The 16,409-nt window shown below is 41.6% G+C and overlaps 1 protein-coding gene across 1 annotated transcript in view; it reads left to right on the top strand.

The window, feature by feature from the left end:
- Positions 1-13,033, top strand: part of cacna1ea (calcium channel, voltage-dependent, R type, alpha 1E subunit a) — a gene marked incomplete at both ends in the record, with an annotated part of 170,276 nt that extends 157,243 nt beyond the window's left edge. Inside the window, 12 exons of the mRNA XM_080727814.1 lie at positions 38-212; positions 1,673-1,800; positions 3,487-3,583; positions 6,645-6,750; positions 7,132-7,239; positions 7,417-7,517; positions 7,738-7,844; positions 9,376-9,511; positions 10,202-10,333; positions 10,916-11,120; positions 11,827-11,984; positions 12,470-13,033. Of these exons, the coding sequence (XP_080583940.1) occupies positions 38-212; positions 1,673-1,800; positions 3,487-3,583; positions 6,645-6,750; positions 7,132-7,239; positions 7,417-7,517; positions 7,738-7,844; positions 9,376-9,511; positions 10,202-10,333; positions 10,916-11,120; positions 11,827-11,984; positions 12,470-13,033 (2,017 nt within the window). The remainder of the gene's footprint in view (positions 1-37; positions 213-1,672; positions 1,801-3,486; positions 3,584-6,644; positions 6,751-7,131; positions 7,240-7,416; positions 7,518-7,737; positions 7,845-9,375; positions 9,512-10,201; positions 10,334-10,915; positions 11,121-11,826; positions 11,985-12,469) is intronic.
- Positions 13,034-16,409: the final 3,376 nt, after the last annotated feature.

Genomic DNA, 16,409 nt, shown 5'->3' with positions numbered 1-16,409 from the left:
TGTAGGCTAACTTTCCAGTGGTCATTGGTCTGTCCAGGAGTGCTACAGGAGAGTCGTGGCAGGAGATCATGCTGTCTTGTCTGGGGGGGCAGCAGTGTGAGGGGGACCTATCTGTTCCCCCTGCCCCTCTGACCTCCGACCAAGAGCCGAGCTGTGGCTCAGAGTTCGCCTATTTCTACTTTGTCTCCTTCATCTTCTTCAGTTCCTTCTTGGTAAGATATATACAGTATATACTGTATAAACAGCAGATCTACAACATGGCGCGTTGTGAGCATGTAGATCGGCTAATTTCATTACTTTTCTTTTTTTAATATATGGAATTTTTTCTTCATGAAATTACTGAAAAAAAAATCATTGAACTTGTTTTTTTAATTCATTAAAACAAACCTTTTGGGTATTGTTTTTTAAAATGTTTTGCATTAATTTAACTCACTGAATGCTTAAAGCGACTAAAAAGTCTTTGATCTTTGTTGCCAAAAGCAAAATTAGCTAACTTTTTAATTAATCAAAAGTTTTATATTTCATAATCTAATATTGATCGCCAAAAACTGCTCTAAACCCATACTGTATGCCTCCGCGACAGGACTGATTTGACTGGAGCACCGTTAATACAGTCCGACTGGCAACACAGTCCGGACATTGGTTCCTAGTCTAGGACCTGGCTAAGATATGTATGCGCTTAATTTAGGAGAGAATATCTCAACTGTTCTTGGCTAATATGACCCCTGGGAACAACTTAAGAACTGTGCGAAATTGTCTATCCGGGGCGAAATACCCGAAAATGACCACGCCCTTTTAAAAATGACCACAACTTCCAACATGGCTTTATCTTCTAAACCGTTGGAGCTACACATTTTCTGAAGTGCTTAAAATGTTCAGAATACCAATGTTTAGGGGGACATGTCCCCCTAGACATAAAGACAAGCATTCCAACATGTTTAAAATGTCCAGAAAACATGAAATAGACACCAAGTTTGCATTTTGTAGCTCATCTGGTTCAATAGTTATAGCCAAAACTGTTTTGAGATGGCAGCCATATTGGATTTGGCCACAATGATGACCCTGAAGAGTCGCTGGGCACCCTTCCTAAATCATTAGAGCATGCTCTGGGTTACATGTGGGACAGGTTTGATTGTTTTACACTGATTAGTGCAAAAAATGTCCCTAGGCCCTGGACAATAAGAAGTTGCCTGTTTTTAGCGTTTCTTAGTTGTTTTGTCATAAAATATCGAAATTAGAAATGTTACACACGTATGTCCCCCTAAACATTGGTATTCTGAACATGTTGAGCACTTCAGAAAATGTGTAGCTCCAACGGTTTAGAAGATAAAGCCATGTTGGAAGTTGTGGTCATTTTTAAAAGGGCGTGGTCATTTTCGGGTATTTCGCCCCGGATAGAGAATTTCGCACAGTTCTTAAGTTGTTCCTTGGGGTCATATTAGCCAAGAACAGTTGAGATATTCTCTCCTAAATTAAGCGCGTACATATCTTAGCCAGGTCCTCTACTATCCGGGCACATTGGCACATTGGTTCCTACGTTAACTAAAAACGTTCATAAATACACTTTCCCGTGCTCCCCAGATTAAAGTAATTATTTGGGGTCCCGACCCACAGGTTAAGAACCAGTGCTCTAATCTATCATACACTGCTGTGCTGCTTGTGCTCCATGCAGATGTTGAACCTGTTTGTGGCAGTGATCATGGATAACTTTGAGTACCTGACGAGGGACTCCTCCATCCTGGGCCCTCATCACCTGGATGAGTTTGTCCGCATCTGGGGAGAGTATGACCGCGCCGCCTGGTCAGTGTCTCTCAGTCTCTCTTAACTGTCTTTTCAAAAGCATAATTGAGTCATGCAAATATACAGTGGTGGAAGAAGTACTCACATGTTTTACTTTTGTAAAGTATCAATACTGTAATGTAGATATTCTCTGTTACAGGTAAAAGTACTGTATTCAAAATGTACTTGAGTAAAAGTACCAAAGTATTGGCATCAAAATACTTTAAGTACCAAAAATGAAACTACTCGTTGTGCAGTCCCATTTCACAAGTTCATAATATAAGTATATATAGTATAATCTACAAGCTCACAGATCTACGAGCTCACAATGCATCGCATTGTGAGCTTGTGAGCTTGTGTTCTAAGTAAATGTACTGTGTTACTTTACACCACTGCAAATATACGTAAATTGTGTTAGAGAGAAGTGCTGAATGGGATACTGGTATTGTTTAACGGTAATGGAACACACGCATTGACCCAGTAAGGTAGAACAATGATGCACCCTTAATACACAGCATTAACCAACAAAGCCAGCCAAACAGATCCAATTGCACAGGGCCATCTTAATGTATATTTTTTTTACCTGTGTGCTGTTGCATTGTGCTTAAATGGCTGTTTTCAGAAACATATTTCTATAAGGTGTACTTCCAAAAGCATTGGGTCAATCTAAGTGATATTGCATTTTGTTGCTACCTTCATATGGAATGAAAAAATATATATACTAACTCATTGCTGCATTCTGTCACAAATACAACATTCTGGCTATAATAGATTAAGCGCTATTAAGCCCTATTTTATCTCCTGGGATAGCCGATAGCAACACAATGTGGCTTGTGCTGTGAGCTTACTCTGTAGATTTTTAACAAAAAGAAAAAAAATCTTGAAAAGTTTGGTAGACATTTGCCAAATGACTGGTAGAAGGTGAATCATTTCATACAATGTTCATACAGTATATATATATCTTGAATGAAACATCTGACAATGAAAGCTCATTGGTAAAATCTTGTGAAAAGCTTGTATTGACAACAAGGTTACCTAATATTAGTGGTGCGTTTCTACAATATGACATAATCCTGTTATTGTCACTTACAGGATATTAAGCACCATTAAGCAAATAGTTGTGAAACGCTGTTGAACGCATCATCTCACCCATGTATCTACTCTCCCTAATTATTAGAATATTCACATAGTTAATTAACTAACACCCTTACACAGAGGGAGTGTGACAAATACAAATATTTCACATAAAATTATTAATTTGGTGATACCTCATTCATACAGCAGGTTGATAATTTTATTCATGGTTAAAAATCTATCTTGTTTATAAAGAAATCTATATTTATGTAAATTAACTTGAATTAATCACACAAAATAAACACTCCTGGTGTGCAAGGACTTTTAAATTCACTTGTTGAGAATAGCAATTCCATCATTGCTATGCACACAGAATATCAATGTGTCTTTTCTGTGCCCACCACTAAATGTTGTTTATTTGTATTTTGTCTTAATGCAACTGCTGCACGCTAAGACCGACTTTTTCAGGTTTCTCCCTTCAGGGAGCACAGCCTCCATGCAGGGCTCATCCAGCCACGTATTTGATTCTAACACCTGATTTATGCTTGGTTGCGTGAATGTCACCATGACACCGGCGCACAGCGAAGTAAAACTCTGATTGAACAACTAAAGCCGTGTGTGTTCTTCCCCCAGTGGTAGGATCCACTATAAGGAGATGTACAAAGTTGTACGCACTATCTCACCTCCCCTGGGATTTGGAAAGAACTGCCCCCACAGGGTGGCATGCAAGGTTTGCCTCTCATGTCACCAGATCCTCTTTCGGCCGTCTCCCTGTGGGACCCTTCCTTCCTTCCTTCCTGTCCTCCTCCTATGTCTCCTCCTTCCTCCCCCGCTCTTCCTACCCAGCTATCACCAACCTCCCAGACAATATGGAGGTGGTAATCAGCTCTGCCCTCAAAGAATGGCAGTGTTCCAGTCTCATTGTGGTACTAAGGCACAAGGGAATGAACGAATGTCCAAAAATTACATTTTGTCAAAGCGACCCTAGGCAGTCACGTAGGCGTGTTCCTTTTGGAAGGGATTGGTGGTACAATTTAATAATAATAATAACTCAGATTTATATAGCGCTTTTCTAAGTACCCAAAGACGCTTTACATGGGGGCAAGAGAAAACTAAAAAGTAAAAACAACTTTATTAGAAAAACACTTTAAAACTAAAGGATAATTTGTGATTGCCTGTGTCTTTCTACCTGTTGGATCTGGTTTGCGGCTGTTATTTAACATTCACTCACTCACAGCCACACATTCTCACACATACCCACACGCGACACGCCCATGCACGCACACACACACACCCTCGCCCGCCTCCACACACACATGCGCACGCACACACGCACACACACTCACACACACGCATACACATCTAGCAGGTAAGTGTTAATGTACAAGATCCAGTGAGACTGCCATTCCTTTTTATCATCATGTCCAAGGTTTTTTCTCCTCCCCTAGATTTCTATGCCCCGCTGGCAGCATAGAAAGAATACAGTACTTACCCATCTTTTGTCTGACATGAAATAATCCTTTCTCTTTTATCTCCAACCTCTATTTACATCTGTCTTCCCTCTCTCGTGTTCTTTTTTCCCCTCCTCCGTTCCTCGGGAATGCATACCCCCCCCCCCCCAACACTTTTCTGATATGATTCAATTTATCCTCCTTCTCCACCCAACTGCCCTCCCTCCCTCCCTGCCCCTCTGTTCTTCCTCCCCCTCTCCTCTCCTCTTGCCCATCCTTCCTCCTTGTCCTCATTGTCATGGCTCTCTGGTGCCCCCAGTGGTCGTATCCATTACACTGAAATGTATGAGATGTTGACCCAGTTGTCTCCACCCCTTGGCCTTGGCAAGAAATGCCCTTCCAAGTTGGCCTATAAGGTAGATCACATGGTGGGGGTAGACAGGCAGTCGCTGTGGAAAAAGTACTCACATGTTTTACTTAAGTAAAAGTATCAGTACTGTACTGTACTGTACTGTACTGTACTGTACTGTAGATTTACTCTGTTACAAGTAAAAGTCCAGAATAAAAAATGTACTTGAGTAAAAGTATGAAAGTATTAGCATCAAAATGTACTTAAAGTACCAAAAGTAAAAGTACAAATGTTTGAAGATAGCAGCTCTACAAGCTCACGAAGTGTTGTGAGCTTGTAGATCGGCTGTTTGCAAACAGACTAAGTATGAAATAGGGCTAAGGTGGTTTATGTATGTTTTATAATATAATTTATGTCTGCAAAGTAACTAGTAACTAAGGTTTTCAAATATTTATAGTGGAGTAAAAGTACAATTTTTGGATCTGAGTATAAATAAAAGTATAAAGTAAAGTACAAATACTTCAAAAGTGTACTTAAGTACAGTACTTAAGTAAATGTATTTAGTTACTTTACACCACTGGCGCTGCCTTCATCATTCAGTCAGTGACATTAAGCTTAATGACTAAACATCATTTTGTGTGCCATACATTGGATATGCAAAGGCTTTTGTTTAGTTTAGTTCTTCGTTATACATTGTATAAATATGATATAGTATTGCCTTTTTAAATAGTCTTTCCTATTATTTTCTATTGGCGGATGGTGAGCGCTGTAGCCATTGTTTTGGCTGTTTTTGTATGGCTTTTCATTTTGGCAGAGAAGTTGGATGTTCATGTATGTTGTTGTTGCTGTTTATTAACCCATTTAGAACGGTTACACATTATTGTGTATCATTATTTTATGCTTTAACTATTGAAAAATAGCAGATATATGCGAGCTTGTAGATCTGCTATTTTTGAAAAATCGTGAAAATTTGAATTTTGACCCGATTCTATTAGCGTCTTTTGAATTCTTCTAAGATTTTTTGAAAAACCGATGTTTCTATGCCAGCAATCTGGCTAGCCATCGTCAAAGAAAAGGTCCTTTTCACTTAAATGGAGCTCATTTAGTCTGTTCTTGAGAGACTACTATGTCAGTGGTTCTCAAACCTTTTCATGTGAAGGACCCACAAAATGATATGCATTTGGCCACAGACCCCCATCTCAAAATATTTTGTTCCAGGGACCACCCAGAAGCAAACTTTGAGTTACAAATGTTCGCTTTGACAATACATTCAAAGATTTGCACACATTTTCACGACTTTTTCAAAAATAGCAGATCTACAAGCTCACAGCACTGAGTGCCGCGCTGTGAGCTTGTATATTTGCTATTTTTCACTGGTTAAAGCATTCAATAATTCTAGGCCTAAAAAATTATATTATTTGATGAAGGAAAAGGGGCTGTTGGTGGATTAACTGTAAAGCAGTCGGCACACCTGAACGGAAATGCGGAAGCTAAGAGTCATTAGAGAAAGTTTTCTGTCTAATGTTGACATTGCCTTTCATTTCTCATTTCTTTGTTTCTTCCTTTGCATGTGCATGTTTCAACTATGTGTGTATGTAGAGAGTATTTGTTGTGCATCTGCACGTGTGTTTGTGCGTCTGAGTGTCTCCCAGTTGTGCAGTTGGTTTCATAGCAGAGATGAACTGTTGCGGCTGCTATTTTTCTGCATGCATTGTGATGTGAGTCTTTATTGCTGTTTCGTTATTTTAACACGCTCATCCCTACAGTAAAGGCTTCAAAAAGCATATTGTATCTCAATTTAAATAAACCCCTCATAGAGATACATGATCAACAGTGTTCTTTTTAACAAATGCTGTCACTCCAGTTATTTATACAAATATGTACCCTATAGCTTTTCTTATGAGTGTTAATTTCACATTTCCATTGTGTGCAGTAGCAGTGGTAGTTGATGAGATGTGACTGATGGTATCTCCTGTCCTTCATGCTATCAGAGGTTGGTTCTAATGAACATGCCGGTAGATGAGGGGATGGCAGTGCACTTCACCTCCACGCTCATGGCCCTCATCCGCACCGCCCTGGAGGTCAAGATCGCCAGAGGTTAGACAGATGTGCTGTAAAGATGTTTGAAGAAAAAGTATACTGCAGCACTGTGTTTGCGTGGCTTGTGTGTGTGTTAAGGAAGGGATAACGTATTAGTATTTGAAAAGAAAATGGACGTACATTCAAATATTTGTTTTCATGTTTTATTTCCCAGTCGACAGCCACTTTGCTTCGTCCAAGGTTTTTAGGGTATCTGAATGCTCTCTTTGCCACCAACAATGACGTGTGTGTGTGTGTGTGTGTGTGTGTGTGTGTGTGTGTGTGTGTGTGTGTGTGTGTGTGTGTGTGTGTGTGTGTGTGTGTGTGTGTGTGTGTGTGTGTGTGTGTGTGTGTGTGTGCGTGCATGCGTGCGCGTGTGTGTGTGTGCATGTGATCCAGGAGGGGAGGACCGAGGTCAGATGGACATTGACCTGCAGAAGGAGATCAGTGTCATCTGGCCTCATCTGTCTCAGAAGACTCTGGACCTCCTGGTACCCATTCATAAAGGTGTCATTAGCTTTACATACACTTCTAAACTCACATCAGGATTTTGCTGTGTAGTTTTTACTCCTTCGGATTAAACTACTCAATCTTGTAACTCCCTTATGGGTTCATTTCAGCATTACAAATACATTCATTTTACACTCTGGGTTTCACAGTGTCCTTGCTCTCTGTCTCTTACAGCCAGTGATATGACCATAGGGAAGATCTATGCAGCCATGATGATCATGGACTACTACAAACAGAGCAAAGCCAAGAAACTCCGACAGCAGCTGGAAGAACAGGTACTGTACTTCACTCATCTGGGTTCGATTGCTTTATTTTGTTGTTCCTTTGTTGTTGTGTAAAAAGTGACAGGTTTGTTGTTGGCATTTTATAGAGTTGATCTTATTCAGTCAAATTCGGTTTGATGCGCAGCCCTCTGATGTCCTTCATCCTCATTACTAATACTGTTCCAATACTGAGGTTCTAATCCAAGTCTTGTATGTCACGTCTTCTCTTCAGAAACACGCTCCTATGTTCCAGCGTATGGATGCATCTTCCCTGCCTCAGGACATCTTGTGCAGCGCCAAAGCCCTTCCCTTCCTGACACACAGCGCTGGATCTGCATTGTAACTCCAAGACCTTTTCATTTCTCTCATAGGATGAATTAGGCTTAAAGCTGCAATCCAGAACTATTTATGAATAAAACATTATTTTAACCAATCTGTATGGTATTTTTAATATTATATAACTAACACCTCTACAGACAGTAGATGGAGGTGGTCTCCCTAGTCTTCCATTGAGAAATGTTGTATTCCCTAATGTTCGGTAGGACACCTACTGGTTGACAAGGGGTACTGTCTGAAGTTCATAATACCCCCCCTCTTGACAGAGTGGTAGACATTTGGTCACTCATGCGACCCAGGTACTGTAGCACATAAAAGTTATGGATTGAAGCTTTAAACGTGAAGCTTTAAACATGTTGTTGGTTGAAGTACTAAATATGTTTGATAGGACATATCCTGAATTATGCATGGTTGCTTGCCAGTGTTGCACGCTGAAAATAGCAGATCTACAAGCTTACAACGCATCGCAGCACAACGTATTGTGAGCTGGTAAATCTGTCAGTTTCAGTGTGCAACACGCAGTGGTGGAAAAATAACTAATATATTTTACTTAGGTAAAAGTATCAATACTGCATTATAGTACATACATTTTGGGCACATTTTGTCCAACTTAAACAACCAACCAGGCCTCTGCATTTTCTGGTCAAAGTTGATCCCATTCTTGACCCTTAGGGCGTCTTACTAGTAATATTATAATTTATATCTGCAAACTAAGTTTTCAAATAAATGCAGTGGAGTAAAAGTATGATATTTGGATCCGAGATGTAGTGGAGTAGAAGTAAAATTATTGGAAATTGGAAATACTCAAGTAGAGTACAAAAACCTAAACATTTTACATAAGTACGTTACTTAAGTCAGGGGTTTTCAAAGTGGGTGACGGGGCACCCTGGGGTGCCGTGACGGCAGCCCAGGGGTGCCGCGAGATAATTTGATAATATTTTGAATTTATTTGGACACTTGAAAAAATATTTAGTATCATTTAAAACTTTTCTTTTTTTTTTACAAATTTCTTTATTGTTTTTTTTGGCAGATGAACAAGGTAAAAGATTAATCACAAAAATGTACATATCTGCATTTTTTTTACAATAAAGAAGAACAAAAGAAAACAAGAAAAAACGACCATACAAACACATTCATACAAAGTATCATTTAAAACAAGTACAAGTTATTTTCAGTCAGTCTAAACAAAATGGCTATTATCTCAACGTTTTCCTCGCAACATAATCCCTAAAATATGCTTTAAATATAAGGTGCTGGGAGTGAAAATTATGAATATAATGTAGGGGTGCCTCGGATGAAAGAAATATATTTATAGGGGTGCCCTGAGCCAAAAAAGTTTGGGAACCCCTGACTTAAGTAAACGTACTTAGTTACTTTACACCAGTGGCAACACGGCACGCAACCATAAATCAAGCACCACGTTACATAAATGTCCCTCCCTGCATAAATGTCCCTCCCTGTCTGTCTGTCTGTATGTCTCGCTGATGGACACAATGCGTTCTCTGACTGTCCCTCCATGCTGCTCATCCACCAGAGGAGGCTTCATGGCACTGAGCCCCATCTCGCCTCAGGACATGTTCCTGCAGCCCCTGGGTCACATGGGGAAGGAGGAGGGGGACTACCATCTACCTTACCATCACTATCACCTCCACCACCACCTGCACACACTGGTGAGGAGCACTACTCACATTCTTTACTTAAGTATCAATACTACAACGTAGAAATACTCTGTTACAAGTAGAAGTCCTGTACAAAAGTATTGGTATCAAAATGTAGTCAAAAAAGTACTTGTTATGCAGATGCATTGTGAGCTTGTAGATCGTCTATTTTCAAATGAAATGTATACAGAAGTGTTTAATGTATGTTTTGTAAGAATAATCAGAATCTATGAAGTAACTATACTTGTCAAATAATTGTAGTGGAGTAGAAGTAAAAGTATTGGAAATACTCAAGTAAAGTACAAATACTGTAACTCAAAATTGTACAGTACGTACGTAAATTTGCTTAGTTACTTTACACCACTGGTGTAAAGTCAATCTGACCAAGACAAGAGCATCTGCGCACCAGACTTAGTCTACTGTGAGCTTGCAGATTGGTTATCTTTGGTGCAATTCAGGCCTTAGTAGTAGAGAGGAATGAGGAACCCTTGTTGCATTATACTGTTTAGACTGGTTATATTTTATGTTGTTGGTTTACCTATGATTCTAGTTTATTATTTCTATGCATTTGATGTATTACCTTGTGTTTTCCTTGCTTACTGTAAGTCGCTCTGGGTTAGCGCTAAATGCCTAAATGGTAGAATGTAAATTTGTCAGGTAGCTGATCTAGTGGACTATAACCTCTGTTGCATGTGTGTGCAGGTACCAGAGGTAGTGGAGTATAACCGTGTGATTTGCCAAGCAGCCAGAGAGGAGGCAGTGGCTTTTAAATCTCCTGGTAGGACAGCGTCTATCAGAGCCTCCTCTATGCCCAGGCTGGCTGTTGATGCACAGGTAATGGACAGCAAGATAATGCTGTCACAGGAAATGCCCATGTTTGGGCATTTCCTGCTGGGAGCAGTTTTTCTTGTAGGCACTAAAAACAAAGATGGAAATAGCAAGACACAGTATCTCCGGTTAACTTCCTGGATCCGCGTAACGTAGGTGGACACCTTTTTAGGAGGCGGAAGCAGGTTGGAGTCTATTCATTTCCAATGGCAGAGTGAACGTGAACATACCGGTAGCTTCTGAACCATTCTTTAGCCTCATGGTCACTGAACTAAATATTGGACCTGATCGTTACAAGCCATAATTAATATTCCCAAAATATTCATACTAATATGGCTTTTCTCAGTGACACAAATAGCCTAAGGAGAAAATCTGTTTTATTAACGACAATAGAGGGTATGCGCGTGACATCATCATCATACCCGGAAGTTATGGGGGAACGCCAAAAAAACTATTTTCTGGCCTTGACAGCCCATACATCAAAACAGAAAAGTCTGATCTGATTGCATTAAACAATTTACTGTACTGTACTGTACTGTACTGTATGCAATCTATGCATGTATGTATCTATGTCCTGTATGTATGTAGTCAGGGACATTGGCAGCAGACAGTAAGCTGATGAAGCGCTCCTTCTCCACCATTGGAGACCAGTGTGTGAACGGCCTGTGGCAGGAGGAGCATTCTCTGGAGAAAATCAGTCCTGACCACACGTATCGACCACGTCAGAGGAGCTACAGGGGTCAGTTAACCTACACACCGTCCACAAAAGTCTTTGTTTTGTATTTAAGGGATTGTGTGGGTGTTGTTGTGTTGTTTTATTTGCCTTTGGAACCTTTTTGTTAAGGTATTTAACATCTTTGTATATTGTCTTGTATAGGGATGTTTGTTTTTTTACGGTTGTAGCATTGGTGAAAGCCCAAGCCAAATATTGGGACAATAAAGGTTACCTTGATCTTGACCTTGACCATTCTCAGAGTTGAGATTACTTTCAAAGTTAACACTTAAAAAAAAGAAAAAAAAAGGGCGGTAATGTGCCGTTCCTGAACAACTTCGGGATATATACAGTCAGGGGGGTTCCGTTGGTGAGGCCAGACGCGCAGATCACTTTCCATTGGGAGGTGACATGCACACGCAGCAAGAATTCTCCATATAGTCCCATTCATTGTGCTGCAAAAAAGCTGCTTTATCTTAAAAAAAAAGGTTTGGATCGCCAAGGGCCGCATTTTTTCACAGCAAAATAGCGAGACAATGGGCAATGGCTCATTGCAATCAGCAATGGCGTCTCCATGCTGAATGATGAAAACAACCAGAAACTTTCTGGGCTGTGTCAAGTGATACAAAACGTGCAAATTTTCACTCTGGCTTTTCAAAAATAAAAGTGACCGCCTATGGAAGGAAATCACGGCAATCTACGGTTGGGATCACTTCAAAATAAAAGCACCTAATGTGTTAAATGAATGATGTTGCTTTGTAGTGAAATGTGCCCTGCATCTCAGCAGGGGGGGCTCATGAAAGGGGTCGCTCTAAGGAGAGACGTCACCTGTTGTCACCCGATGTGTCGCGCTGCAATTCTGAGGAACGCAGCCAGGACCAATCATGTGAAAGGAGACAGTCCCCTTCGCCCAGCGAGAGCCGTAGACATGCCTTACAGAGACAGGTGGGTTTACCATAGAAGACAATTAAAGGAGTAGTTCACTCCCAAAATGACATTTTTTCTTTTTCTTTCCTAAGACAAAAGATTTATTACAATAAATGTACCACCATTGAATCCAGAATCAACGGGGGTACATTTACCATCAAATCTTTCCCTTATACAAAAGATATTATTGAACTCAAGGCTCCGTGGCGTCAATAGAAAAAAAGTCATTTTGGGAGAGAACTACTCCTTTAAGGTTGATAATTTATTCTTTGTTGCACACTGAGGTCCTGTGCCGAAAACAGACGATCTACAAACACACATCCCTACGCGTGAGCTTGTAGATCAGCTATTTTTAAATCAGGCTTTAGGCTGCAGTACCGTCATTTGGAATTGGGGCAGTAGACGGCACAGTTTCCTTCTAACTTTCTGTGCGTGGTTTCTGTGTGTATGTGTTGGTGCACACATGCATGTCCTTGTGTGTGCGTCCATGTCGCTCCCTGCAGGGTAACACGTCAGGGAGCCCCGCCCACTCTGCCTCAGATTCCAGTACACCTCGTGGTCGGCGCCAGCTGCCCCAGACCCCCTCTCGGCCGCGGCCACACATCTCCTACTCCCCCCTGGTGTGCCGCGCCCACCCCTCTCCCCCACAGGCAGTCACGTCGGAGGGCCAGACCAAGCCTCAGGACAGCCCCGGGGGCTTGACAGCTACCACCAGTCCATGGAGGGCTGAGAGGGAGGGTGGGTCGTCGGCCGCAGTTCAGGGATCCTCTGCGAGTCAGGGAGGTTCAGGTGTGAGCCACCCGTCTCCGCACCGCTACATCTCAGAACCCTACCTCCCCTTCCACGCTGACTTCCAGAGCGGCGAGGCGGGTGACAGGCAAGAGACGCTGACTTTTGAGGCCGCCATAATGACCAGTTTGGGGCGGGCCAACGCTATAAGCTCGGCACCTCAGCTCAGACACTCCTGGCAGGTTCCCAACGGTCATTTCCGGAAACAGCTCGGTCAGGCGAGCTCGGGAGGTGCCAGCGAGCTGCTGAGTGACACAGATGAGGACGACAGATGCTAGTAGGACAAGGAGGTGCAGTGACAGAATCCCCATCACATTAAACACACTCCATGACTTGAAGTAAAAAGGAACATAGATATTTGTCTGTGCGTGCGTGCGTGTGGGCATACAGTATATGTCCGTGTGGGTACATTCGTGCATGTGTGGCTGTGCATAATGTACTGTACGCCTGTGTTTTCAATGGATCCTCTGGCCAAATCAAGCTAGCAGATATTGTATCTCAAGGCAGACACACACACAGTGCCAAATGTTCCCAACAAGCTACCGTCTTGATTGTTATATGAACTAAATATGGCAGAAACAAAGGTGTCACACAGTAGGTGATCACTGGACCAGAGAAACTGCATTTTGGTGAAAGTACCAAAAAAGTGAAGTAGCATGTAAAACGTCATATGAAGAATGCATTCTAGGCTGTGGTTTTTATCTCCAGGTAACTTGAGAAGGTTAGTGTTAACACTTACTGTGCATAGAGATGTGACTAGTAGCCTGAACCAAGGGTTGATTCTGAGCATATGACTTGTCATTAGATATCTCTAATGGATGATAGTGTTTACAACAAGCAAGCATCCAAGGTCTGTGGGCATTATATACCGGTAGTACAGTCTGGAATCTCATTTCACTTACATGAACCAAACAATAACTAAACCCCTCGTGACAATGTGAACAGGATTAATCTAAAGTAGCACAGTACAGGTACGGATCAGCACTCTAGTGTAAAAGTTCATCAGACAACTTGTTCAAGGACACTGAAAAATGGTTTGTACTGGATACTATGATTCCCTCTGACAGAAACAGCAGTAATAAACAGGATTACATTCTCTTCGCGGCAACCTACAGTATGGACTCCCGTGGATTAAAAACAAAGATCTGTGATAATCAACAGGACCAAATTAGACTCTTGGCACTTGTTGCTCTGCACTGGACTACAATAAGCATGATATCCATCCACAAGACCGCCACAAGGCCTTGCCCAGTGGAAAATGTAACACATCAGTTATTGGCATCAGCTATGACTGCCAATGGGACTAGACGTTTGCGTCGGTGTTTGTTAAAATGTTCCAATGCTGGATAACCACTGTCAATGTTGTGTGCCGCCCGGGTGTCAGAGCTGACTGAAGCCATGTTTTTTTCCCTGTATATATAGAACCGAGGATGTGTCTTCTTCAGGATGTGTTGCCTTCTTTTGACGATGATGATGACTAAAATGAACGGTCCTGTATGTGATGTAAATTATTTCAACGACATGGATGTTTTTAAGAAGAAAACTCACAGGTGTAGCCTGGTCTACTGTTAATGTTAACAGCCATATTGCTCTCATGGCAGTCTTTTTTGATGTTTGGCTTTAAGTGTCGATGCTGTTCCAGCTCCAAGCTGTAGCAAACATGCCAACATGGTGACGATGATGATGATGATGATGATGGTGAAGGTAGTGGTCAGGGGCACCACTTGTGGGTTGAAAAGGGTTAGCAGCTGTGTCATCAGTTAGATGTATTGTTAAAGGGAGACGTATTGGGACCAAATTCCTAGCCATTCCCCTGATGATATTGATGATGATGGTGATGGTGAAAGACGTGCCTATCTCAAGGATGCCTCATTTTGTCTTGTTTTACCTCTGTGTTTTACATTATATTCAGTGATGATGAATGTGAGCCATGCACTGACACAGATCAAGATTGCAATTATTCATCCTAGTAAACGTCTAGACATTTGCTTTGCAATCCCCAGTGTTCATCATCAACACGTTTAGACATTCTAGCTTTCAAACAGATCGTTCCCCCTTGGAAAAAAGAAGATAATTTTATGTATATTTATATCATGTGCTGCTGTGTTGTAATATGTTGAGTTTGACATGTTTCTGAAATGTGAATATAGGACCATGGTTTTCAAAGGCCAGGAGTTGTTCCCACTTGTTACAGTACGTTACGTATGCTTAACGCATACAACATAAAAGTTAGGATTAGGCTTTACTCTGCACTCTCTAAGGTTGTGCTTAACATGTACAGTGCAGCCTAGGGCCTAGAACTAACCTTAATCTGAATCTGTACCTAACAGCCTAACCTGTGCCTGGGGAAACCTACCCAAAGAGTTCCCTTTTGAGCCTGGATAGAGAAGCTTTCTGGTAAATATGTAGGATACTCTGTATAGATGAATTCACGTCTAATTTATTGCACTGTTTATATTGTATTTCAATCTTGATGACTGTCCCTGACTTTGACAATGTGTTTGCATATATGTGTTAAAGGACCATTAAAGAAAGTTTAACTTGTCTTTAGTGAATAACATCCCACTTTTTGGTGAGCTGATACAGTCACAGTTCAATAGCCTACTTTTGTAAGCTGCATTTCCCAGTAGTAATTTTCATCTGTTCTTTCAAAGGTAGATTTTATACAGTCTGTTGCCATCTAAGAACACAATATATAGAAGAACAGCCTGCGTTCCTATGGGAGATAAATCACACAGAGCACTGCTTCAGATGTATTTTCTATTTTATGATATTGTGAAATGTCATGGTATTTGGCTGAATTCACTCACCAGATGCGTGTGTGCGTGCAAGCGTCCGTCCTTCCGTGTGAGTGTGTGTGAGAGAGAGAGAGTACACCTATTATGTGTGCTGACCCAAAATAACCAGGTGAGAAAGGCTCAGCGGGCGAGGAACCCAGCAGAGAAGTAGGTGAGATGTCTAGGTTGTTTGTGAACGATCTGTATCTGAGCTGTGTGTGTGTGTGTGTGTGTGTGTGTGTGTGTGTGTGTGTGTGTGTGTGTGTGTGTGTGTGTGTGTGTGTGTGTGTGTGTGTGTGTGTGTGTGTGTGTGTGTGTGTGTGTGTGTGTGTGTGTGTGTGTGTGTGTGTGTGTGTGTGTGAGAGAGAGAGAGAGAGAGAGAGAGAGAGGAAGGAATACAAGGATGCCAGTAAGGCCCAACCCTCTGGTCCTCAGCAGCATCTTGTCTCCAGCAGCAATGTCTTGCCAGCATCAGTCCATCTCTGCCGGTCCGACGAGGAGACCCTTTTTCTGCACTACAATTTCCAGTGTGTCCTGTTTGGACAGGACAGACTCCATGCCCTGCAAAGCATTGTTTCGTGTGATGCTATTGTATGCCAGTCTGCTTCTGGTTCTGTGGGTGGAATCCTGCCTGTCTCTAGTGAGAACAGAAAGACCGTCTCCAGATGTGTCCACACCATGGTCATGTGGTATTCGTCCTGAAGCAGAGGAGCATGAATGGAGGAACAGAGGAAATGCTCAATGGTCAAGAGTGAGAGGTAAGTGGAACCTCAATGTCAGATCCTTATTTCGTGACAACGGTAAAGATGTTACACTGCATGCAGCAACCCTCTAGACTTAGCAAACATTTGCCGAAAATAGACTACCGGTATCTACA

This window comes from Nannobrachium achirus (assembly GCF_963921795.1).
Source record: "Nannobrachium achirus genome assembly, chromosome: 1".
Taxonomy (NCBI): Eukaryota; Metazoa; Chordata; class Actinopteri; order Myctophiformes; family Myctophidae; genus Nannobrachium; species Nannobrachium achirus.
The sequence above is the reverse complement of the archived record's forward strand: the minus strand, read 5'-3'. Positions and strand labels throughout refer to the sequence as shown.